Consider the following 24,708-nt stretch of genomic DNA (forward strand, 5'->3'; position numbering starts at 1 on the left):
AATTGTCTTGAGTAGAGTTGGGAAATAAACGAACTCAGTTCTTATGACTAACCTTTTAAAGGCCCAACTCATAAGGACCTGAGCTCTTAAACTCAATTTCTCATTTTTTACTCATTTTTTAGGCCATACCTTTATTTGAATGGTTCAAAGCTTAGCCTGTTCTGAAAAAAAAAAGTAAAAACTTAAACTAAAATTAAACACTATGAATTAATTAAAATATTTTAAAAATTTAAAAAATTTAAAATTCTCATAATCTTTTAGAAATAAACAACACACATTTAAAAATTTAGTAAAAAAATTTAAATCTTAATTAAAAAATAATTTTTTTATAAATACACAAACATAATAATTATAAAATAAAAAATATTAGAAATTTTATATTATATGTTAAATTATATTAAATTAATTTTAAAATAAATTAAAATTAATAATAATGCAATACATGTAGGATTAAGATTTTAAAAAAGCAGGTTCCTCTTAACTTCAAACACATGTTCCATAAAAAAAAAATATATAGAATTTAAAAAATTATTAGGACTAAGCTCTTTTATATAAATTTATGAGAGTTATGTTGTAAAATTCAATTAATTTTAAAAATAATAATTTTTAAAACTCGAATTTTTACTTAAATAGGGCTTCAAACCCGGCCTTCCACGTCCGGCAGCTTTAGTCTCGAGTAGACGGCGACGACGGAAAGAACGAGAATCAGCGAAGACATAACAGCGAAAAATGGCGAGGGGACATACCGGAGAGTTTTTCAGGAGAAGGGATCAGTGGAGGAAGCATCCGATGCTTTCGAATCAGCTCCGACACGCCACCCCTGGGCTTGGAATCGCCCTCGTGGCTTTCGGCATTTACCTCGTCGGTGAACAAGTCTACAATAGGCTAAATTCTCCTTCCTCTCACCACTCTCACTCTTCCTCTTCCGTTCATTCTTCTCACTGATGTGGAACTCGTGTCTTGCCGCTTCTCTCAGGTGTGTTTTAATTACTCTAAAATCTCATCAATCAAATCTTGGTATTATGTGCTTGTCTGTTGGTTTTCCTCTGGTTTAATCAATCGTTGTGCGCGAAAGTATTTTGTAATTGTTTTTTGTTTTTTTGATTGAGATGTGGATTTGTAATTTTCTTTTTATAATGAATTAAGGTGCGCGTGAATTAATATGAAAATGACGTTATGCATCGGGGTTCTGTTCTTCTAGGGTAGGCAGAATGCTGGGTTTTTTTGAAATGCAATTCATCCCTTTTGGATCTTTTCAACTTGGCTCTTAGTTTTCCCTCCTTTTTCTAATTATAATTAAGCTTTCCCATGCAAAATTCCACTACGTTGGAAAGTATTTTGTTTACTCTTGTATATTTCCAAGAGGATTTGGATTCTGTTTTTATTTGTCTGCCATGGGAGAAGGGAAAAATGTATAAGGGTAAACATGAGTTTTATTTGTCTCTAATTTGATTTGATACTTTGAAGGTACGCAAGGGTGAGGTGGCTGGGTGTGAGTAGAGAGGTATAGTGTTCAAATCTAGAATGTGACCTAAAAAAATTTGAAAATCTTATTTGGAGAAAAACGTCGAGTTCTTTGAAAAGTCATCCCATTATTTGTAATGATCAATGATTAGTATTCAAGTACTTGAAATTTCGGGGTCGGCAAGCATAATTCTTTTTATGGATTTATGGAAGAATGTCTATTACGATTTTTGCTAGGCTGACAATTTAATTCAGCATGAGCGTAGCCCAAGGCTCTGAGGCTGACACTCTTAATATTTTATGCATATACCTAGCTCATATTGGGATTTGATTCTCCTTGTAAATGAGAATGAGATATGGAGAATGTTGATGTAAGTGAACTATGAAGGAGTTCTTTTTTGTATAAATGAAATTAAAAGAAATGAGTTCTCGAAAAAAAAAAAAAAATCGCTCCTTCCAATTGCTTACAATTATATGACTCTTGCAGGTACATTCCCTGGACCCTGGAATGCATCATTTATTTCTAGGACGTTTAATAATAAGCCTTTGGTTGACTTGAATTTGCAGCTTTGTATGTAAACTTGTTTTAGTATACTTCGTTAGTTTTGTGTCCCATTATTTTGCCTGCGTTGAAGTGCTTTTGTTCTGCTTCAAGCGCGTTGCCTGCACATTGGCGAAATCCAACCATAGTTTGAACATTATGAGATCAGATTTGGAAATGCTGGAAATTTTAGCGATTTATTATTATATTATAATCCTTCCCACACACAAAAGTCTTGTGTTTACATATATGATGTCTCTTAATTTTAGTTTAGCATTTTCCAACCAAAACTAGGCGAGTTTAATGTGAGCATTAAAGAGATTAGGTGGTATTATTTTAACGTAGAAGTTTTGTATTGGTGAAAAACAGTTCCTAAGATTGAATGGAGTTCAATTTCATGATTCATCAAGAGGAATTTACCTTTTTATTAAGATTGTATATATTATGCTGCGTTGGATAGTATTGTGCTTGTATTTCTAGCAATTGTAAATTTTGGTGCCCGAAAGGAAAAATGACTAAAATGCAACACAAAAAGGGCTCTGTTATTAGCTGCTGCTGCTGATACAGTTTTCAATTTCTCCATTCCCACAAAATTTGAAAATAGAATCAATTAAGAAGTGATGGAGATGAAGAAGATGACATTTGATAGTAATAGATGCAGCATTTCCTATGGTAACCACCAATTCACATAAACCTAAATGACGCGACCGCCTGCAAAGGAGCAAAGTGGTGATTGGGCATCAGTATATAAAACCAAAGGCCACTTGCAAGTTGGAGGGAAGAGTCTAAATAAACCAAAAGCCACTTTTAATTTTTTTTTTTTTTTTTGGGGGGGGGGGGTGTGGTGGTACTCTGAGTTCACCTTTTGAATTTTGGAGCGGTATTTGCTGGCGTCGTCTCTTCCACATACTACATGGAAGCAAGAGTGATAATGGATTGAGCCCATGTTAATTGGTTGGGTTAGCACAGAAAAAACTCTCTTTGATTATGGTATGAACTAAATGGAGATAGGCATACCTGTCCTGTGACCGTATAAAGCCGGTTATACCAACCATTGGATGCCATCCCGATAGCCGAGTAAAGATATCTGCGAGCCTCGCCAGGATTTTGAAGGGAGTAATTTATGTAATAGAAGCCTGAAACGTAATTTAGATCAGGCACTGGGATTGAGAATACAAACAAAAGTAAGTGTCTGAGGTCAAATTCATTTATTTATACTCTTTTCCGCCTTTTTTTTTTTAAATTATTTCTTTCTTACAGTATTATATGTGCATCCATGAAAGAGCATCCATAGAATCAAAGGATCTCCAAAAATAAAATAAAAGAAATAGGGATTTGGACTGCTGGCAGTCATGGAGTGACTGTTATTATACTAAATGTTAGATTTTTAATTGAATAATTCAATTTATTTGAAATATAACGCATTTATTGCTGAGGATCTGAACTGAGTAGCAGGAGTGGTGCTGCATTACCATTAGCAGATTTACAATCTATGAGCTTAGCCGCCACACCGGGAGGTCTCTGCCAGCTTCTGTCCAGCCCACTGACCTGCATTTGATGAACAAATAATAATTTAACATTTATCTGAAAAAAAAAAAAACAAGATGATTCCTGAAATCGAAAGTGAGGAAACCAACCAGAGTCTCAGCAAATTCATCCACTTTGCCAAATGATTCCATCCTAGTAAAGTCCGGACCCAGCCCCGTGATCACTATGCTGACTAATTAGACCAACAGATTTAGACTTTGCTAGTGCTAGTGAATATATACAAATGCACATTGACCCACGAAGAAGAAGAAGAAGAAGAATACCATTGGAACTTGAATCCTCTTGTGGGTAGAAAGCAGTGACAGATTTAAATCCATTAGGCTCTCCAGCTCCGACTTGCCATTCTGAGGGAGAAACAGAACCAGCTCAAACAAGTCGTTTGGGGAAGTGAAACGCAAAGATCAAGTTTTTTTTCCCGTGAAAAATTAAGCTGGATCACCTTGAGGAATGGCTATCTTGAACTTATTCACATCATCGGTGTAGATACGATCAGCTTCTGAATCTGAGGGTGAAAATTGAATAACCATGATTTTTTTTTTTTAAAAAAAAAGATACAACTAACATGCAAAAGAAAAAGAAGAAGAAGAAGAAAGTAGTACCTGCAAAGGCATATGGAAGAGTAGGGGGAAATGTAAAGGCAGCGAGAGAGGAGAGAATAGTCAACTGTCTTCTTGAAGGAGCAGCACAGGGTTGTTGGATGGATGAACTGATGCTGATGGGGCAAACATGAGAGACCAAGTCTTGTTGCATAGTCTTGTAATCCAATGATGAAGCTGAAGAACAACAAATTTCACTGAGAAATGGAATCTTTGTTGAGAATCCAAGTTACTACATTACTATGAGACTGAGTTTTGGATATTGAATATTCAGAAATGAATCCAATTTGTTTACACTGTGTCCGTTATGGCCACTGAAGAGAGGAATGCCCGTGGATGAGTCAAATACAGAGCCTACGGCTACCTCTGATGATTCAACGCGAAAGAGATGGAGGGAGGGGAAGGGGCAAGGAAAGGGATATAACTTAACAGTAGAGTGTCTCTTTGATAAGATGGAAGTCATTAGTTTGAGTTTAATTGTCTCTAAACCCAACGCGACTTTTTCTATTTTGACTTGCTCCCCTACTGCAATGGAATGAGAATTGAGATCGCGGCTCGTGGGATTGATGTGAGGGGGTAGGGAGGACTATACTTCTAGGAGCGAACTCTAAGCAAATAGGAAGCCATCGGAGGACGAATTGAGGATATTCATACTTAATAGATCATTACTCAAATTTCCCTTCAAAATTTTATAGATGTCATATGTCATGTGCACGAGAATCGTGTTGAGAGAATTATATCCTATTCAATGTAATAATACATGAATCTAATTTAACGGCATTTAACATTAGATGGTAGTTCTATAAAAAAGGGATAATGTATTTAGCTAACTCTGGGCATATTATTCACAAGTCTATTTTTGACCAGTTTTGGACTTCTAACCTCAACATTCAGCATTGGCAATTTCTTCCCCCCAAATGAAAGATCACCCAATTAAGATATTATAATATTTAAAATACAAATAAGAATACAAATATATTTCAATATAAATAATCAAACAGCAAAATGTCAAACACTGACCTCTGTCGTTGGGAGAAGCTAGCAAGTAGCAGAGGGTAGGTCGCCTCTGCAAAGCACAGAAGCACGAAATGGACGCCATATTAGCTCTTGGACGATTTTTCTCAACTCAAAGGATTCTCTTCTCTTATTGATTTCATGTTTCCAAGCCGGGACTAGAGTGCCGAGGATATTCCTCTCTTCACTTTGTAGTTTGTGGTCTACTTGTTGAGTTGGGGCCAACCTCAATTTTGTGGTTCAAAACATGGCTCCAACAATTTGTCTTCTTCCCTCACTCTCTCTCATCCACATACAATCATATTCTCTCTATCAGGAATCATCCCTGTGCTACGCCAAACAATGAAGCCAGTGGCTATCTTAAATCCCTATCATGATTCATAATTTATATTTTTATCCATAATTTATCGAAGAAATTCATAATCATGGACATTAAAAGCCTTTAGTTTCCTTTCTCCAAATTATTCGTTTTGTTTTGTTTTTCTCACTTGGTTACTTAAAGAAAATGTATGATATGTTAAAAACGTGAGTTTTATTCCGTCTCAAAAATCCATTTATCAAAACCCAAACAGTCAAACTTCTAAAACTTCACTCAAAAAAATAAAATAAAATAAACAGTTAAGTATACATTTAATTTTTTAACTTTATACAACATTTTATTTTAATCTATAAATTTTATAAAATATTTTTTTTAATCCTTAATATTAATACTGTTAGTTTCACTTCAATAAATTTTACATTAAACTTTTAAATATTGATAAAACATTATCATATATTAACATATTAAATTTTAATTTTTTTAAAAATAAAAATGATTAACATAAAAAAATAATTATTTAAAAATAAAAATATTAATATTAAAGGATTAAAAAATATTTTAAAAATTAAAAAATTAAATTAAAATATTATATAAAGTAAGAGAATTAAAAGTATTATTTAACTAAAAACAATCCGTTCAACAAAACACAGGACCCCATTTGGGCCTAGCCCACGGTAAAGCCCAAGTTCACCCAAACAAAGGACACTATAAATGATCTGAAATGAAGGAACTGTCTCGAGTAGCTGGCGACGACGGAAAGAACGAGAAGCAGCGAAGCCGTAACGGCGAAAAATGGCGAGGGGACATACCGGAGAGTTTTTCAGGAGGAGGGATCAGTGGAGGAAGCATCCGATGCTTTCGAATCAGCTCCGACACGCCACCCCTGGGCTTGGAATCGCCCTCGTGGCTTTCGGCATTTACCTCGTCGGTGAACAAGTCTACAATAGGCTAAATTCTCCTTCCTCTCACCACTCTCACTCATCCTCTTCTGTTCATTCTTCTCACTGACCTGGGATTCGTGTCTTGCCGCTTCTCTCAGGTGTGTTTGATTACTCTAAAATCTCATCAATCAAATCTCGGTACTATGTGCTTGTCTGTTAGTTTTCTTCTGGTTTAATCAATCGTTGTGCGATAATATTTTGTATTTGTTTTTGTTTGGTTGAGATGTGGACTTGTAATTTTCTTTTTATAATGAATTAAGGTGCGTGTGGATGAATATGAAAATGATGTTATGCATCGGGGTTCTGTTCTTCTAGGGTAGGCAGAATGCTGGGTTTTTTGAAATGCAATTCATCCCTTTTGGATCTATTCAACTTGGCTCTTAGTTTTCCCTCCTTTTTCTAATTATAATTACGCTTTCCCATGCAAATTCCACCGCAGCCTGTTTAGGCAACCCGTTCAAACTATATTTGGGATGTGCTTTTACTAAATCCATCAAATAGTTGGATCCACAAAGTACTTTTGTCAGATGTAAATTGAAATCCAAAAAGGTACTCCGTTGGAAAGTATTTTGTATACTTCTGTATATTTCCAAGAGGATTTGGATTCTGTTTTTATTTGTCTGCCATGGGGGAAGGGAAAAATGTATAAGGGTAAACGTGAGTTTTATTTGTCTCTAATTTGATTTGATACTTTGAATATACGTAAGGGTGAGGTGGCTGGGTGTGAGTAGAGAGGTATAGTGTTTCAATTCTAGAATGTGACCTAAAAAAAATTTGAAAATCTTATTTGGAGAAAAATGTTGAGTTCTTTGGAATGTCATCCCATTTATTGGTATGATCAATGATTAGTATTCAAGTATTTGAAATTTCGGGGTCGGCAAGCATAATTCTTTTTATGGATGCGCAAGGATGATGTATGGAAGAATGTATAGTATGATTCTTACTAGGCTGACAATTTAATTCAGCATGAGCGTAGTCCAAGGTTGAGGCTGACACACTCAATATTTTATGCATATACCTAGCTTATATATTGGGATTTGATTATCCTTGTAAATGGTAATGAGATAATGGAGAATGGTGATGTAAGTGAACTGTGAAGGAGTTCTTTTTTGTATAAATGAAATTAAAAGAAATGAGTTCAGGAAAAAAAAAATTTCGCTCCTTCAAATTGCTTACAAGTACATGACTCTTGCAGGTAGATTCCCAGAGCCCTGGACTGCATCATCTCATGTTCTAAGACGTTTAATAATAAGCATTTCGTTGACTTGAATTTGCAGCTTTGTATGTAAACTTGTTATTGGTATACTACTTTGTTAGTGTTTGTGGCTCATTATTTTGCCTGCATTGAAGCGCTTATTGTTCTGCTTCAAGCGCGTTGCCTGCACATTGGCGAAATCCTCACCCCCCACCCCCGCCAAAAAAAAAAAAAAAAATAAACTCTCAAGCACGGAACATAGTTTGAACTTTATGAGATGAGATTTGGAAATGCTGGAAATTTTAACGATTTATTGTAATCCTCCCCGCACACACAAAAGTGATGTGTTTACATATATGACGTCTCTTAATTTTAGTTTAGCATTTTTCCAACCAAATCTAGGCGAGTTTAATGAGAGCATTAAAGAGATTAGGCGGTATTATTTTGACGTGGAAGTTTTTGTATTGGTGAAAAACAGTTCCTAAGATTTGAATGAAGTTCAATTTCATGATTTATCAAGAGGAATTTACCCTTTTATTAAGATTGTATGTATTATGTTCCGTTGGATAATATTGTGCTTGCATATCTGGCACCAGTAAGTTTTGGTGCCCGAAACGAAAAACGGCTAAAATGCAACACAGAAAGGGCTCTTCTTATTATCTGCTGCAGCTGATACAGTTTTCAATTTCTCCATTCCCAAAAAATTGAAAATAGAATCAATTAACAAGTGATGGGGATGAAGAAGATGACATTTGATAGCAATAGATGCAGCATTTCCTATGGTAACTACCAATTCACATAAACCTAAATGACGCGACCGCCTGCAAAGGAGCAAAGCGGTGATTGGGCATTAGTATATAAAACCAAAAAGCCACTTGCAAGGTGAAGGGTGGGGGAGAGAGTCTAAATAAAACCAAAAGCCACTTGTAATTTTTTGGTTTTTGGGGGGTACTCTAAGTTCCCCTTTTGAATTTGGGAGCGGTATTTGTTGGCGGCGTCTTCCACATACTACATGGAAGCAAGAGCGATAATGGATTGAGCCCCAAGTTTGTTGGTTGGGTTAATACAGAAAAACTCTCTTTGATTTATGGTATGAACTAAATTGAGATGGGCAAACCTGTTCTGTGACCGTATAAAGTCGGTTATACCAACCATTTGATGCCATGCCAATAGCCGAGTAAAGATGTCTGCGAGCCTCGCCAGGATTTTGAGGGGAATAATTTATGCAATAGAAGCTTGAAACACAATTTAAGTCAGGCACTGGGATTGAGAATACAACAAAAGTGAGCATATAATGTCAAATTCATTTATTTACACTCATTTCCACCTTTTTTTTAATTATTTCTTTCTTACAGTATTATATGCGCATCCATGCAAGAGCATCCATAGAATCAAAGGATCTCCAAAAATAAAAGGAAAGAAATAGGGCCTGGATTGCCGGCAGTCACGGAGTGATTGTTATTATACTAAATTTTATATTTTTAATTGAATAATTCAATTTATTTGAAATATAACACATTTAATGCGGAGGATCTGAACTGAGTAGCAGGATTGGTGCTGCATTACCATTAGCAGATTTACAATCTATGAGCTGAGCCACCACATCTGGAGGTCTCCGCCAGCTTCTGTCTTGCCAACTGACCTGCAATTTGACGAACAAATAACAATGGGGCTCTCATATTAAAAGATCAAGTAAAAAAAATAGCCTATTCTTTCTTAAATTTCAAAAATGCCTTTTTAATATTTAGATAATAATTAATTTATAAAACTGTCTTTTTTAATATTTTTTTTAAAATATCAAGAAATTCAAAAAAGAAAGAAATCTTTAAAACGAGAGAAACAAATGAGAGAGAGAAGACAAAATTCGACACGAGAGAGACAAATGCGAGATAGCAAAGCAGTTTGAGTGAACCACAGTTACAACAGCAAGAGACAAACGTGAGATGAGATACATCAATGTACTCGACGGAACGGAGCACACCAGTGGGAAAACGGAGCTACGGATTCATATTTTTTATTTTATTAGTTTATATATTTGATTTTCTATGATAAGTTAAGAGTCTAAAATTTTTTTGGATTATGTTTGATTTATTTTGGGTAAATGATTACATATTTTTTGTATTACTGATTTATAATACTATATCATTAATATACGACTATATATCAATTATAGATAAGTTTATGTCTGATTGTTTAGTTATTTTGATTTACGATAGTATATCAATGATATATTATTGTATATCAATGAAAACTTATGAATTTATTTATCATTGATATATATATATATATATATATATCAATGATGTAGTATCGCAGATTAGTAATGGAGTTTTTTTTTCATTGTCTAATATCCTCTTTGTAATATCTGGGAAAAACAAAGAGAGAGAGAGAGAGAGAGAGAGAGAGAGGAAAAGCTTTGTGATGAAAATGGTAATCTAGGCAAATCAGATCAAAAATTTTGATGAAGAAAAGTACTATATGATATATAAATATGATGATTCAAGGAAATTAGATTAAAAAATCTGATAAAGAAAATATTCAGAGATGATAAATCAAAGAGGGAGCACACACAATATAATTTTTGATGATAAAAATGAAAGATCCAGTCAGTTAAAGATTGGTTAAATCAGATATATTATGTTTTAATGATATATTTATTGAGGATAAAAAAGGAAAAAACACATTCAATGAATTTTATGAATAGGCTATATTTTAAAATATTTAGAAATCACATAATTTATGAGAGTTGTATTTTTTAAAGCTATCGAGCTAATTTTTTCAATAACAATCTAACATTTATCTAAAAAAAGACAAGATGACTCCTGAAATTGAAAGTGAGGAAACCGACCAGAGTCTCAGCAAATTCATCCACTTTGCCAAATGATTCCATCCTAGTAAAGTCCGGACCCAGCCCCGGGATCACTATGCTGACTAATTAGACCAACTGATTTAGACTTTGCTAGTGCTAGCGAATATATACAAACGCACATTGACCCACGAAGAAGAAGAAGAAGAATACCATTGGAACTCGAATCCCCTTGTGGGTAGAAAGCGGTGACTGATTTAAATCCTTAGGCTCTCCAGTTTCGACTAACCATTCTGAGGGAGAAACAGAACAGCTCAAACAAGCCATTTGGGAAAGTGTAACGCAAAGATCAAGTTTTTTGCCGTGAAAAATTAAGCTAGATCACCTTGAGGAATGGCTATCTCGAACTTATTTACATCATCGGTGTAGATACGATCAGCATCTGAATCTGAGGGTGAAATTGAATAACAATGATTTTTTTTAAAAAGATGCAACTAACAGGCAAAAGAGAAGAAGAAGATAGTAGTACCTGCAAAGGCATATGGAAGAGTAGGGGCAAATATAAAGGCAGCGAGAGTAGAGAGAATAATCAGCCGCCTTCTAGAAGGAGCAGCACAGGGTTGTTGGATGGATGAACTGATGCTTATGGGACAAACGTGAGAGACTGAGTCTTATTGCATAGTCTTGTAATCCAATGACAAAGCTGAAGAACAACAAATTTCATTGAGAAATGGAATCTTTGCTTAGAATCCAAGTTACTACATTACTACGAGACTGAGTTTTGGATATTGAATATTCAAGAATGAATCCAATTTGTTTACATTGTGGCCGGTATGGCCACTGAAGAGAGGAATGCCCGTGGATGAGTCAAATACAGAGCCTACAGCTACCTCTGATGATTCAATGCGGAAGAGATGGAGGGAGGGGGGGCGGGACAAGGAAAGGGATATAACTTAGCAGTAGAGTGTCACTTTGACATGGTAGAAGTCATTCATGCTTAATAGATCATTACTCAGATTTCCCTTCAAAATTTTTATAGATATCATATGTCATGTGCACGAGAATCATGTCGAGAGAATTATATCCTGTTCAATGTAATAATACTTGAATCTAATTTAACGGCATTTAACATTAGATGGTAGTTCTATAAAAAAGCGATAATGTATTTAGCTAACGTTGAGCATATTATTCACGAGCATGTGTCCTTGTGAAGTGTGGAGCCCTTCTTTGATTCCGCTGAATCTATGGCAAAAATCCTCCGTGTGCTAATGTTTTTGCAGTTTCGACTGTAAATCGGGTTATGAAGTAGTAATCAAATCTGGTGACATCAGTTGTATGAACTTCTTGAGATAGGGCCTGTGATGAGTTCCATCAGAATTTTAGGTGCATTTGATTTCGAACCACTCATCATGGGAGTAATAGGGATTGATTTCGAACACAAGAGAGATGGTAATGTGGAGTTACCAGAAGATGGGGAGAGAGAAGCACACCACAATTGATGGAATCGTCTCAAGGGAAAGCACGGCGAGAGGTATCGGGAAGGAGAGAGGAGGAGTAAGTGGGTGCGAATGCTAGATTATTATTATTATTATTATTATTATTATTATTTTGTAAATGTACATTACAACTACAATCCATTGGACTTTTTAGATGTTAGAATTTATATGTGGGATTGGTCCGTGATTGTCCCTATTAGAAACCCATGGACAACAATACAGAAACATTAATTGTGAATAAAATATTTTTTTGAGGGATGTTATTGTTTGAGAGGATGATTGAAAGTAATTTAGATAAAAAAAAAAGAAATGACAATAAAATTTTAAAAGAATAAATTAATAATAGGTAGATCTTGGCAATTTTTTTCAGAAAATGAAGTACAAATATTAATTTAAATAATTATAAATAAAATCTAAATTGTAAACTAATTGTTACCTTTAGGTTTAAAATATCTTATTTATATTTATAATTTTTAAACTTATAATTATTTGAATTGATATTTGAACTTGATTTTTCAAAAAAAAATTGTTCAGCACCTGCTTGTTAACTATCATTTTCCCAAAAAATAAATAAATTATCCCTGTCACTTCAATCATAAAATAATTTAATAGAGCCGTTTTTGACTTTTTATGAATTCTTTAGTGCTAATTGCATCGTGACTTTTTGCCTTCTTTGATCTATGAAAATTACGTGGCAAAATTAAAAACCATGAGAAATTAATTCTACAATGTTTTCGTTTTTCACATCCCAAATATAAATTTTCACTTGATGGCCTTCGGAAAATAGAATTGACCAAAATAATTACCAGATTATGGAGCTTACGTGGGCTTGTACGAAAGGAGAGTGGGGTTGTCTCCATTTCTCCTCTCTTTATTTTTCTTCCATTTTTTTTTAAAAAACTGCACTGATTTGCTCATTATAAAAAATGCAAAAAATAAAAAAATGAAAACAACTAAAATAAAAGCACCCTCACCGACCCGGCCTCTCTCATCCTTCCCTCGCCGATACACCATCCAGAATAAATGTTTTAATTTTATTTTTATTTTAGAGGTATTAAAGAAATATAATTTTTATTAAATCTGATCAGCAATTTAGATAGTTTAAATTTAATATGAATAGTTCAAATAATTTGTGCTATCCAGATTATATTGGAAAATTCAATTAATAAAAATTAAAAAATTTTTAAATATAATTACCAAAAGGAACAATTCATATTTAATATGCGTGGTTCAAATTTAATATTAAATTTTTTTATAAATTTAACATTGAATCTGCACTGTTAATAGTATACCTAAACAGTCAATTTATAAAAATTATATATAATTTTAATATTAAATTTGAATCATTCATATTAAATTAGGACTGCTAAATTAGTTATAAAATATATTATTAAATTTTTTATAAATTTTTAATAAATGTAAAAATAAATATTTTAAACTGTGTGCAAGGGATGGTGGGAGGAGAAAAGCCAGGTCCCATGAGATGGAAATGCTTTCTTTTTAGTTGCTTTCTATTTTTCCTATATTTTTTTAATAAGCAAAATGGCAGAGGAAATGGTAGGAGAAATGGGGAGGGGGGAAATGAAGACACCCCACGCCCGTGAAAAAGTCTCTTGCATGCTTTCGTTTCATTACGGTAACTATGTGTATATGTATTCCTATTTTTAAAGCAAATTTTTCCGTGTAATAAAAAAATTTCCTAAGCGATTATTGCATTCACCAATTAAACCATATTATAATGTCTAAGTTTAAAACCTCACTTTTTTTTTACCTACTTTACTGACAAATCACTTTCTTCAATTTCTTGTTCTGTATATGGTATGTCCAGTAGTTGACATAACGTGAAACACAAATTTCCCGTTACGCTTATTTCATGGATGAGCTTAGCATCTGATGAATGAATTAATTAAATGTTATTATTAATATGACTACGTACGATTTATAATGATAATAATATTAATTATGCCATCTTGGGTAGTATAACTTTGCACGTATTTTAGTATACCAGATGGTTGCATGTATTTGTCAGGGTTTATATTTTGAAAAAAACTTATATACTTAAGGTATTTATTTTTAATTAAATCTAAATATGTATATCTATTATAGATTATTTATTTTATAATAAATTTTTATTATTAATATTATTAATATATTAAAATTTATATGCCTGGATTAGATGAAAGGATATTAACTATACAAGAATGCCTTATATAGTTAACCCCATTTAGATTTCAGACAGCAAATATAAATTGATTAATTAAATTAACTTAAATTTCTATGATTTGTTAAGTTGACTCGGTAAAAATGTTGTTCGATATAATAGTCATGTTCGACAAAATATTACCGGGAAACATGATCCTCGTTCCTCTCAGCTAAAGCTTCTGCAATCTCTCTTCTCTGTGAGGAGCTGGGCGCTTCAATTTAGAAAGAAGGAAATGGCAACGAAGAAGGATGTGTGTGGTTCGGTGGACGAGTTTCTGAAGCAGTGTGAGCATTCCGGTGACGCCGCATACGGTGCTCTCCGGTCTGTGTTGGAGCGTCTGGAGGATCCGAATTCCCGAGTCCGGGCTCGGATCTTCCTCTCGGAGGTGCAGAAGCGTTTTGGCACCAAGGAGGGGCGCGATCAATGCTTTCAGAAGTATCATTTTCTGATCGAAGACATTATCTTGGACCAACACGAAGGTATTGCTTCAATGACTGACATTATTGCCTCTTGCGTTCTCGTCTCGCTATTTCATGATCGAGTCTCTATTTTTCGTCCTTTTGTTCTCCATGTTCTTAGTTTTACCTATCTGGTTGCTCGAAGAATTGAGTACGATCGGGGAAGCGAGTGATAATCTGTGTTTATAAACAGAAAGTTTGGCCACAACGCTAACTTCAAAAGAAAATGACTTGGTGAATTGAATTTTCGGGTATTTTCTTAGCACCCAATCACTGTTCCCCAAAATTTCGCAACGTGTCGTTTTTATGTGGATCCTTTCCTGGAAAAGGTGAAATGGAATAATAAAATGAAAATGACTTGGTGAATTGAATTTCGAGAGTGGATGGAAAAAAAAAGTGATTTTCCTTTGCTTGGTTTTATCCTTTTATTTTATAACAAATGCGTTAATAAATGAAAAGCAGCTGTATGTAATGATCGTTTTATTTTGTTCTTACCCTCTGCTTTCTTTTCTCGTTATTTTTTTTAAAATACAAGACTACAGAAAAACCATACAAAAGGGATTAAGATTTAATCATATTTGAAGCCATAAAACTTGTATAATTAAGGAGCCGGTTGTTAAAAATAAAAATATTAAAATCTATATCTTGGGGGTTCTTTTCTCATTATTTTGAATAGAGGGAAGTCGACACTAGCTTCTTCATTTGCCCCTTATTTTCGACACATGAATTGGATTTTTCATTTTTTACTTGATATGCTTTCATGTACGGTAGACTTTAGATTTTACCATAAAACAGACAATACTGAGGTTGCTGTTTCGGGCCAAGAGAAAAAGGGCAACTTTGTCTAACCAAGAAAATAGTGTTTTTTTTTAGCACAAAAAGTTGGGGCCGAGTTTTGGGTCAAACTGTATCTTGCGCCTGCTCTTCTGTAAATTTGTTGGCAATTGCCCAATAGAATTCTTTAGTACTTATACACTTAGCCACCTGGGCGACACTTACATACGAAAGTACAACAAAATAGAGTTCTTTTATTTCTTTTATTCCTTTTTAAATGATGATTCTTTTTATGTGACACAAGGGGCAACTTTTGTTTCAAGGTTGAGGTAGATTTAAGCCTGTTGCTGTCAAATCTGTTTATGTTGTTAAATATATAATACCTACCTAATATCCTATTTTCTGTACTAAACAAAATTTCTTGAAAAACTACTTAAACAACTCGTATTAGGATGAAAAAGGAGTCAATGTTTTAAGGAGGGGCCAAAAACGGGAAAATTACATTGTTAAAGACGATTCTGTGAATTTCCCTCATCCTGCTTGCGTTTATTTTCATTGCGGATAAAGCAGCGGACTCTTAAGAGCATACGCTGCTTGCCTATTCTTCCCTTTCCCTTTGGCAAGAGAAATATTGCCTACAAATTCGGTTTTTAATATCTTCCAAACTCATCCGTATAAATGTCAACGTGTGCCACGGCCTTTTTTTTTTTTTCATTGTCCTATTCTCTTTACTTTCTTTCAGTTTACCAACGTTCAACTGCACCTAATTCATGAAGAAAAAATCAAGAAAATGCAACAAGGTTATGATACGTATGTTTAAAATTGGAATGTAAAGGTTGGGTTGAGTGGAAGGGTGTCCCTTCCGATTAGGCTTGACAATGATAAAATGTATGAACAAAATTGGAATGCATGTAAAGAGAAAACAATCAAAACCCCGGGCAGTAATCCTCTGTTATTTTGGCTATACGCAGGATATCATGGAAGAAAGAAATTGACCTCGATGGTGATTCCTAGCATTTTTGTCCCAGAAGACTGGTCCTTTACGTTTTTTGAAGGACTTAATAGACACCCAGCCTCGGTTTTCAAGGACAGGACTGTGGCTGAGCTGGGCTGTGGAAATGGATGGATATCCCTTGCCATGGCTGAGAAGTGGCTGCCTTCAAAGGTTTGCTTTGGAGCTATGAATGCCTTATTGTTTGAGGATCCTCTCATGCAGGGAAATTGGAAGACAGATAAAAGGAAAAAGGAAAGTGGGATCTATGCCTATGCGGCTTTCACTAGGTCCCACTTTTCTTCTTTCTCTCCTCTTCATCTTTTTTTTATCAAAAACCGAACTGGTAATTGAACTAGTTAAAGCAGTAATTTAAAAGTTAATTGTCCAAAATGTGGGTGAATTGGGGTTAACTCAAAATGATGTCATTTCAGGTCTGGCAGGAGAAGAAAAAAATATATAAAATCCAACAAGTTGGCTTGTCCAAAACTCTAGATGGAACTAGTAAAATGATTGATTCAGTGGTTTACTAATTTGACCACCCAACCTTGGTTGGGTTTTAATACCATGCACTTCTCCCTCCCAAGGGGATCAAGATTTCTTTTTCTTTCAGGAAAAAGAAAGTTATGAAGCAATTCTTTATATTCTTGCTAGCAGGTTTTGTCAATCAAAATATGAATTATGTAAAAGCCTCCAATAATAACTCAACATGTGTACTTGGCATAAAAAAAATAAAAAAAAACTTGACATGTACACGATTTTTGCAAATAACTGCATGGCTCCCACTTAAACCATACAGTTGTCGTATTATTGGTGGAAAAACTGATACGCGTGAGATGAACCTGATAACAAGGATATCAGATATTGCCTCTTAGACCATTTATTTCTTTTAACTAGAATTTCTAAGCCTTGCACAGGCAATATTAATATTGAAGGAAGCGTCAAATATTCCAATATGTATGAAAAAAAAAAAATGTGAAACACCCTTCCCCATCTGTCCACTTGGCTTCCTATGAAACTCAAGTTCAAAATTCAAATCACTGAATTATTCAAACAGTTCAAATTCAAATTACTTAGCCACTGACATAATTTACAGACAAATCACATAGCCCAAAAAGTACTATTCACAATTCAAGCCACTTAATTTGGGTTCCTACAGAATTGATAGATTAATAGATAGTAGATGCCAAAGTTTTATGTTTGATTACTTTTTGGAAGTACTCGCATTTACTATTTTTGCAGTTCACTAACTGATGCTCATTTATGCAGGTTTACGGTCTTGATATCAATCCTAGAGCGGTAAAGATTTCTTGGATAAATTTATACTTAAATGCTCTTGATGAAAAAGGCCAGCCTATCTACGATGAAGAGAAGAAAACCTTGCTGGACAGGGTAGAGTTCTATGAATCTGATCTTCTATCATATATCAGGGATCATGAAATTCAACTTGACAGAATTGTTGGATGCATACCTCAGGTACATCCTGAACCATTACATGTAGGGAATTATCTAGGCTGTTACATCTTATATGGGAAAAAATTATTATTTGCATAATTTCTGTAAGTCACTCCCATATGCCTTTTCATGGCCAGGTTATTAGGTGAGGTACCTCTCTACCTGCAAGATTCTATTGTCATGAAAACTTCTTGACTTGATGCCTTTCCATTTACTTAGGCAGTTAGAGTGGGAAGTGTGGACTGATTATTTTAGAAGAGCAGTTAGAAAGTTCTTTGTGTACTGCCTTTGGTATCCATTTAATAAATCACATTAATTATAAATTCTGAGGCATAGGAATTCATGTATTATGATTCTTGCATGCTATATTTCTTGATTCAACAAAGCATGTACCTTGAATCTATATTTTATTGTTGTGATCAAACGGTGGCCTTTTTTTAGATGACCATTCTCATTGTTTGGCGTTTGTTAGATTCTGAATCCAAATCCAGATGCAATGTCTAAGATGATTACGGAAAATGCAAGCGAGGAATTCCTTCATTCATTAAGTAATTATTGTGCACTTCAGGTAAAAGCCTTTGATTATTATGTTGATCATCGTCATTTTGGCTTGTAATTTGCATCTATAAACTCTTATTTTTGCATGGCAAAAGCTAGTTATCTACAGATAGGGAAGTATGTTTTATTGTTGTGTTTAATGCTTAAATTTTACTTTATATTGTCCTTAATTGTTTGCCAAGCAACAAGAACGGCCTTGTTTTTCAGAATAAGTTTTGCCTGCACAAGTTATCCCTTGTTCATCCAGTGGTGCTTGCCTTGATGTAATCACTAGTTATCTATAATGGTAGCGTGGTACCGTCAATTTTATGTTGTTTTGCTCCTTGTCTAGGGTTTTGTCGAGGATCAGTTTGGGTTGGGTTTAATAGCTAGGGCAGTTGAAGAGGGTATAGAAGTAATAAAACCAACTGGAATTATGATTTTTAATATGGGAGGCCGCCCAGGCCAAGGAGTTTGCAGCCGCTTGTTTGAACGTCGAGGTTTCCACATTACAAAGCTTTGGCAGACCAAAATTACTCAGGTGAGTAAACCAATGTGTGACCGAATGTGATTTCCTGTGGAACATAACCTTATAGGGATCTTTCTGTACAGGCGGGTGACACTGATATTACAGCCTTAGTTGAGATTGAGAAGAACAGTCCTCACCGTTTTGAGTTCTTTATGGGGCTTTCTGGAGATCAGCCTATTTGTGCACGGACAGCATGGGCTTATGGAAAGGCAGGTGGTAGCATTTCTCATGCTTTATCAGTTTACAGTTGCCAACTTCAGCAACCTACTAAGGTGTGCCACTTCACAAAAGCTTGTCAATTCCCAAAGAGAATATCTCTTGTCACACAAAAAAGATTTAAAGTACAATGCTTCTTATTACAGGTTAAGATTATCTTTGATTTTCTCAGAAATGGATTCCAAGAGATCAGTAGCTCCTTGGATTTGTCCTTCAAGGATGATTCTGTTGCTGATGAGAAGATTCCTTTCCTTGCTCATCTTGCACATACTCTTAAAGAGAATATGTATTTTGCCTATGAGCCACCAGTTGGAAGTAAGCGATTCCGCAGTCTCATTGCAGGGTTTATGAAAACATATCACCATATTCCTCTTACTGCCAATGTAAGAAGAAAACAGTGTTTTATAATTATCTAGCCATATTTTAGCCTTAGGATAAATAGGTGTACATGCATTAATCATTGAGATTTCCCTTTGAATTTTGTCTCCTTTAACTTTTTGGATGCTCTTTACCATGTTTTGCTTTAGATAAATTTGTTGGCATGGCTTCATAAAAAACCATTCTTAATTGTACTATGACACAACATTGACATATCTTTCATAATCTTGTGCAAGAACGTGGTCATCTTTCCTTCAAGAACCATAGCAATTGAGAATGTTCTTCGCTTGTTCTCTCCTCGCCTTGCAGTTGTTGATGAACATCTGACTCGACACCTACCTAGGCAGTGGCTAACATCGTTAGCACTTGAGGTATGGAATCGAAGTGAAGTGCACTTTAGTCCTCTCATGCTTCTAAAAATCCCATGTGTTGTTCTTTATAGCCTTTCGTAATTGTATTTTATGTCAAATAAATGCAAGTATGTTATTGTTTGACCTTGGTATATCTAACAGAGCCGATTTTACGAGGGAGGAGAGGAGGGGCTATTGGGGTAGTTATTTTATTTTCTGCAGCTGAATCTCCAAGTATCTACTTCTTCCATACCAAATTGACTGATTCTGCTTGATACCAGAACGGTTAAGCTGGGAGAGCTGTTCTTCACTCACTTTTTGGAAGTAGGATGAGATTAGTAATGGTCCTAATTCCTTACAATTACAGATGGCATGAATCTTGAATCCTTGACTTCTTCAAAATTCAGAAATTGGTTGTGAATAGAAATCTGGGTAACATTGCTGGATATAAGCTTCAATGTATTCGAAAGACCCATTTTGTCTCTTATTAAATACCAGTACACTCATCAGCTAGATTGTATGTGCTCTACTTATAGTATTAAATGATGTATCCATTGACATGAATCTTGAATCCTTAACTTCTTAACATTCAGAAATTGGTTGTGAATAAAAAATGATTGGATGATCCTTTAGTCTATGAAAATGCTGTATCAATAAAAATGAGTTCATTGTTGTTTTTGTTTCATATGCCATAATTTTTTCTTTTGTCCATTTCATAGGGTACAGAAACTAATGGTTCCTCAGAGGATACACTTATGGTAATTGAAGCTCCTAGACAGTCAGACTTAATGATGGAATTAATTAAGAGGTTGAAGCCACAAGTGGTGGTGACTGGGATTGCTTATTTTGAGGCAGTTACTAGTTCTGCTTTTGTGCAACTTTTACACACGACACAAGAGATTGGATCTCGTCTATTCATAGACATATCTGATCACTTTGAGCTATCCAGCCTCCCAAGATCCAGTGGGGTCCTGAAGTATGTTGCAGAAACTTGCCTTCCCTCTCACGTTGCAATTATATGTGGTTTGGTGAAAAATAAGGTAAAATTCCTTGTTAATTGCTTGACTGTGGTGCTCCTTCCTTTTTCCCTGTTTTTTTTTTCACAATTTCTCAACTATTATTTGTCCAGGTTTATCCAGATTTAGAAGTTGCTTTGTCATTTCAGAAGAAGAATCCCTCTTTAATGCCTTATCTAAAACTGTAGAACTACAGGAAGGCAATACTTCATTGATTAGCCAACAATATTATGGTTGTATATTTCATGAGCTTACTGCTTTCCAGCTTTTGGACCGACATCCACCTTCTCAGGTTTGTTGCTTCTGTTATGTTTTTAGTTAATAATTCTGAGTCTTTGGTAGAATTGTAGTTCATGTGAGAATGTGAGAAATTTGTAGTAGTTTTTCATCAGTCCATAATTGTGGTATATTTGAACCACCAAATAACAAAAGAGAAAGATGATCTGATAATTTTGACTTAGGAACCAATGTTTCTCTTGAAAGAAATTATTGTATCCTTCTTCTCTCTGCCCCTTCCAAATCCAATTGAGGACCATTGCCAATGTGATTTTTTATTAGTAGCTGGATGACCATCATTGTCAGCTTTAACCTTTTTGCTTCCAAGAGAGCAAAGGCAGGCTTGGTGTTATCTATCCTTTCCCCCTTCGGAAATTGAAGAAATTAGGAATGCTCAGTTCTTAACCATTTACACAGATACATTATAAATGGGATTTTAGAAGACAGTATTGTATTTTTAGCATATGCATCAATTGATTCACAGCCGATGAATCAATTCATACCTGATGTTTAGCCAGACCACGTTTGTCCTCTTGGCCTTGACTCTTTCTCCCAGAGCCTCAAGGCCCTAGGGAACTTACAAGATTGAAAATTCAAATCAGAATTGCTTGTTGTTATGGGCGAAAAGGTAAGGGAGGGAAGCAAGCATGCCATGCAACGTCATATATTGATATTCGACACTGATTTTTCTTCAGTGCATCTGCATATGAGGTCAATGCAGTCATTACTTGTTAAGAAAGTGTTAATGACCTATAAGATTCTCTGATCACTTCTATTCCTGTCATTCAGAGAAAACGTGAAGATTTCAAATCAGTTAATATGATAGGATTTGCTAGTTCAGCCTTATCTGTCCTGAATAATGCTGAGCTGTCAATTGATGAGGTGGAGAATGGGCCTGTAATCCACATGGATGTTGATTTAAGCTTCTTGCCTACACCATCTCCAGTCAAGGCTTCTATCTTCGAAAGTTTTGCAAGGCAAAACATGGCTGAATCTGAAACTGACGTCACCCCTAGTATTAAACAGTTTGTCAGGAGGAACTATGGTTTCCCAACAGATAGCAGCACAGACTTTATATACGCAGACAATTCAAGAGCTCTTTTCAATAAAATGGTCTTGTGCTGCATCAAAGAAGGGGGCACTCTCTGTTTTCCTGCTGGATCAAATGGGAACTTTGTTTCAGCTGCTAGATTCTTGAAAGCTAAAATAAAAATGATCCCTACCAATGTCAGTGAGGGTTTTAAGCTCACAGAAGATACGCTCACTTGTGTCCTTGAGACTGTAAACAAACCATGGGTGTATATTTCTGGTCCAACAATCAATCCAACTGGCTTAGTTTATAGCAACAGTGAAATAGGAGAGATTTTAAGCACTTGTGCTAAATTTGGGGCAAGAGTTATACTTGATACTTCATTCTCAGGTTTGGAATTTGACTGTGATGGCTGGGGTGGATGGAGTTTAGAGCCATGTTTGTCAAAGCTGAGTTCTTCGTGCAAACCATCGTTTTGTGTCTCTCTTTTTGGAGGGTTGTCTCTGAAGATGCTTAATAGTGCTCTCAGATTCGGTTTCCTGATTCTAAACCAGCAATTTTTGGTTGAAGCATTTAATAATTTTCCAGGATTAAGCAAACCTCATGGTACTATTAGATATGCGATGAAGAAGTTGCTGGATCTTGGAGAGCGGAAAGCAACGGACATGTCAGATGCTATCGTTGAACACTCGAGGAAATTGAAAAGTAGATCCAAGATCTTCAAAGAGGTACTCTTTTCTCTGCTAAACACTTGTTTTTTGACTTATATTTTGAATTGTGGATGTAATTCTTGAAGCAAAATTACTTTACTAAAGTTTCCTGAGGAATATATGCCAATTTCAAGCAAAATTCCATGGGAAAACATGCAATATGCCTTTATAATAAGTCAAATTTATGAACGTTTTACTGGGTAACTGGACAAACAGCTGCAAAAGGAACTCTCTGACGTAGCCAGAGCCTCCAGTTTGGATATTCTTTCTCTTGCTCTAGATCAATCAGCATTAATGGTAAAGAATGTTGATATTGATGCTAAGTCTTTTACTTAGGGCTCCTACGGTGACAAACTGACGCATGAGATAATAAAGAATTGCAATTTGAAAGGCTTGCATGCAAAATTAACAGCAAAGCATTTGAAATTCAATCATGGAACTGTACGGTCAGATGTTCACATATAGAATTGACGCAGTGCTAAGTTAGCTAGATTTCTCAAAACTGACAACACTAATTAGTTATCTTGATGTATCAGTTCTGAATCAAAACCTCAGTTTGATTAGTGAACTGCAACCCATCCTGACAGTAACACGAGATAATAACACTAATGAATAGTGATCATGAAACAGTGACTAGCGCAAATTATCAGTATTTTTGAATTGCTTGTTTCCACAATGTATTGTTATTTTTGCTTTCATAGGAACTTGTTATCTTGATGTATCGGTTCTGAACCAAAACCTCAGTTTGATTAGTAAACTGCACCCCATCCTGACAGTAACGTGAGATAATAACACTAATGAATACTGATCATGAAAGAGTGAATTGCACAAATTATCAGAAATTTTGAATTGCTTGTTTCCATATTGTATTGATATATATTACTTACTTTTCATAGGAACTTGAGAGAAATGGCTGGGATGTGCTTGAATCCTGTGCTGGTGTTTCTATTGTAGCCAAGCCCTCAGCTTTTCTCAACAAGACAATTAAGATTAATGATGCTTCAGGAAATGGTCCTGGAGAAATTAAGTTGGATGACTCTAATATCAGGAATTGCATTCTCAAACCACTGGTTTATGTATCAACAGTAGCTCATGGACCGGAATCCCTGGCTACTGCCGGTTCAGTATTGCATTGGAAGAAAATGAGTTCAAGAGAGCACTGGATTGCATTCGGAAGTTTAAAAAACACGTACTAAACTGATTACATGTTTGGCATACAGAAAAGTGGTTTTTTATAAAGAAAATGGAGAATACATCTAGAAAAGATAAGATAGGTTCAATTACCATTTTCCTTTTTAGAAAGCACTTTTCTACCTACCAAACATGAAACATTGCATGAAGTTTTCTGCTATGGCTATAATCTTAGGTAATTTTTTGTTCATGGGGATTTTAATTTCTCAAGTACTTGGAAGCCTATTGATGAGATCTTTAAACATAAAAAAAAATTCAATAAAATTACTTGTTTCATCAGTTTTTAATGCAAAAGAAAAAAAAGATTTTTTTTCCTTCCATACATCTATACTCAATGTATGTATACAAGGGTGTCCAAGTATGTGAGAAATTAGGGTATTCACTGGCCAATCTCTACTTAAGATCAAAAGCAGGTAAATTAGAGGATATTATCAATTATCCAAGAATTTAATGGCACATACCTGAAAAATTACACTAGAGTTCTTTTCTTTGTTGAAATACAAGAAATGAACGTCTGATCCTTACACTATTATATTTGCACAGTTCCATTTTCTTTTGCCCTTTTTTTGTCTGAATAGAAATCCTGTCCTTTGTACTGAAACAGTTTGACAATAAGAAAAACTTGTGAAAATTCTATTCTCAGGTGGCTTCTTCTCTTCTTTTTTTTCTGTTAG

The 24,708-nt window shown here is 34.9% G+C and overlaps 2 protein-coding genes and 2 pseudogenes across 2 annotated transcripts; 2 read left to right on the plus strand and 2 right to left on the minus strand.

The window, feature by feature from the left end:
• Positions 1–669: 669 nt before the first annotated feature.
• Positions 670–2,030, plus strand: LOC129299695 (NADH dehydrogenase [ubiquinone] 1 beta subcomplex subunit 3-B-like). Its single transcript, XM_054938162.1, has 2 exons — positions 670–976; positions 1,952–2,030. Exon 1 carries the CDS (start codon positions 730–732, stop codon positions 943–945), a length of 216 nt encoding a protein of 71 aa, XP_054794137.1. The 5' UTR covers positions 670–729; the 3' UTR covers positions 946–976; positions 1,952–2,030.
• Positions 2,031–2,689: 659 nt separating this feature from the next.
• On the minus strand, positions 2,690–5,359 carry LOC129299698 (psbP domain-containing protein 3, chloroplastic-like; annotated as a pseudogene).
• Positions 5,360–8,263: 2,904 nt separating this feature from the next.
• LOC129299696 (psbP domain-containing protein 3, chloroplastic-like) lies at positions 8,264–11,188 on the minus strand. Its single transcript, XM_054938163.1, is given in 10 exon segments — positions 8,264–8,441; positions 8,584–8,626; positions 8,736–8,851; positions 9,182–9,260; positions 10,467–10,549; positions 10,638–10,691; positions 10,694–10,717; positions 10,810–10,872; positions 10,954–11,066; positions 11,184–11,188. Coding segments are annotated over 10 exon segments (609 nt in total). The 3' UTR covers positions 8,264–8,412.
• A 3,089-nt stretch (positions 11,189–14,277) lies between these two features.
• LOC129299697 (methionine S-methyltransferase-like) lies at positions 14,278–24,070 on the plus strand (annotated as a pseudogene).
• The last annotated feature ends 638 nt before the right edge of the window (positions 24,071–24,708 follow it).

Source organism: Prosopis cineraria, unplaced genomic scaffold, assembly GCF_029017545.1.
Source record: "Prosopis cineraria cultivar Desert tree isolate PC_DT_omini unplaced genomic scaffold, ASM2901754v1 PC1262, whole genome shotgun sequence".
Classification (NCBI taxonomy): domain Eukaryota; kingdom Viridiplantae; phylum Streptophyta; class Magnoliopsida; order Fabales; family Fabaceae; genus Prosopis; species Prosopis cineraria.

What these genes read in the sequence shown, in the direction of transcription:
- LOC129299695 (XM_054938162.1), top strand. Translation starts at nt 730, where the DNA reads ATGGCGAGGGGACATACCGGAGAGTTTTTCAGGAGAAGGGATCAGTGG.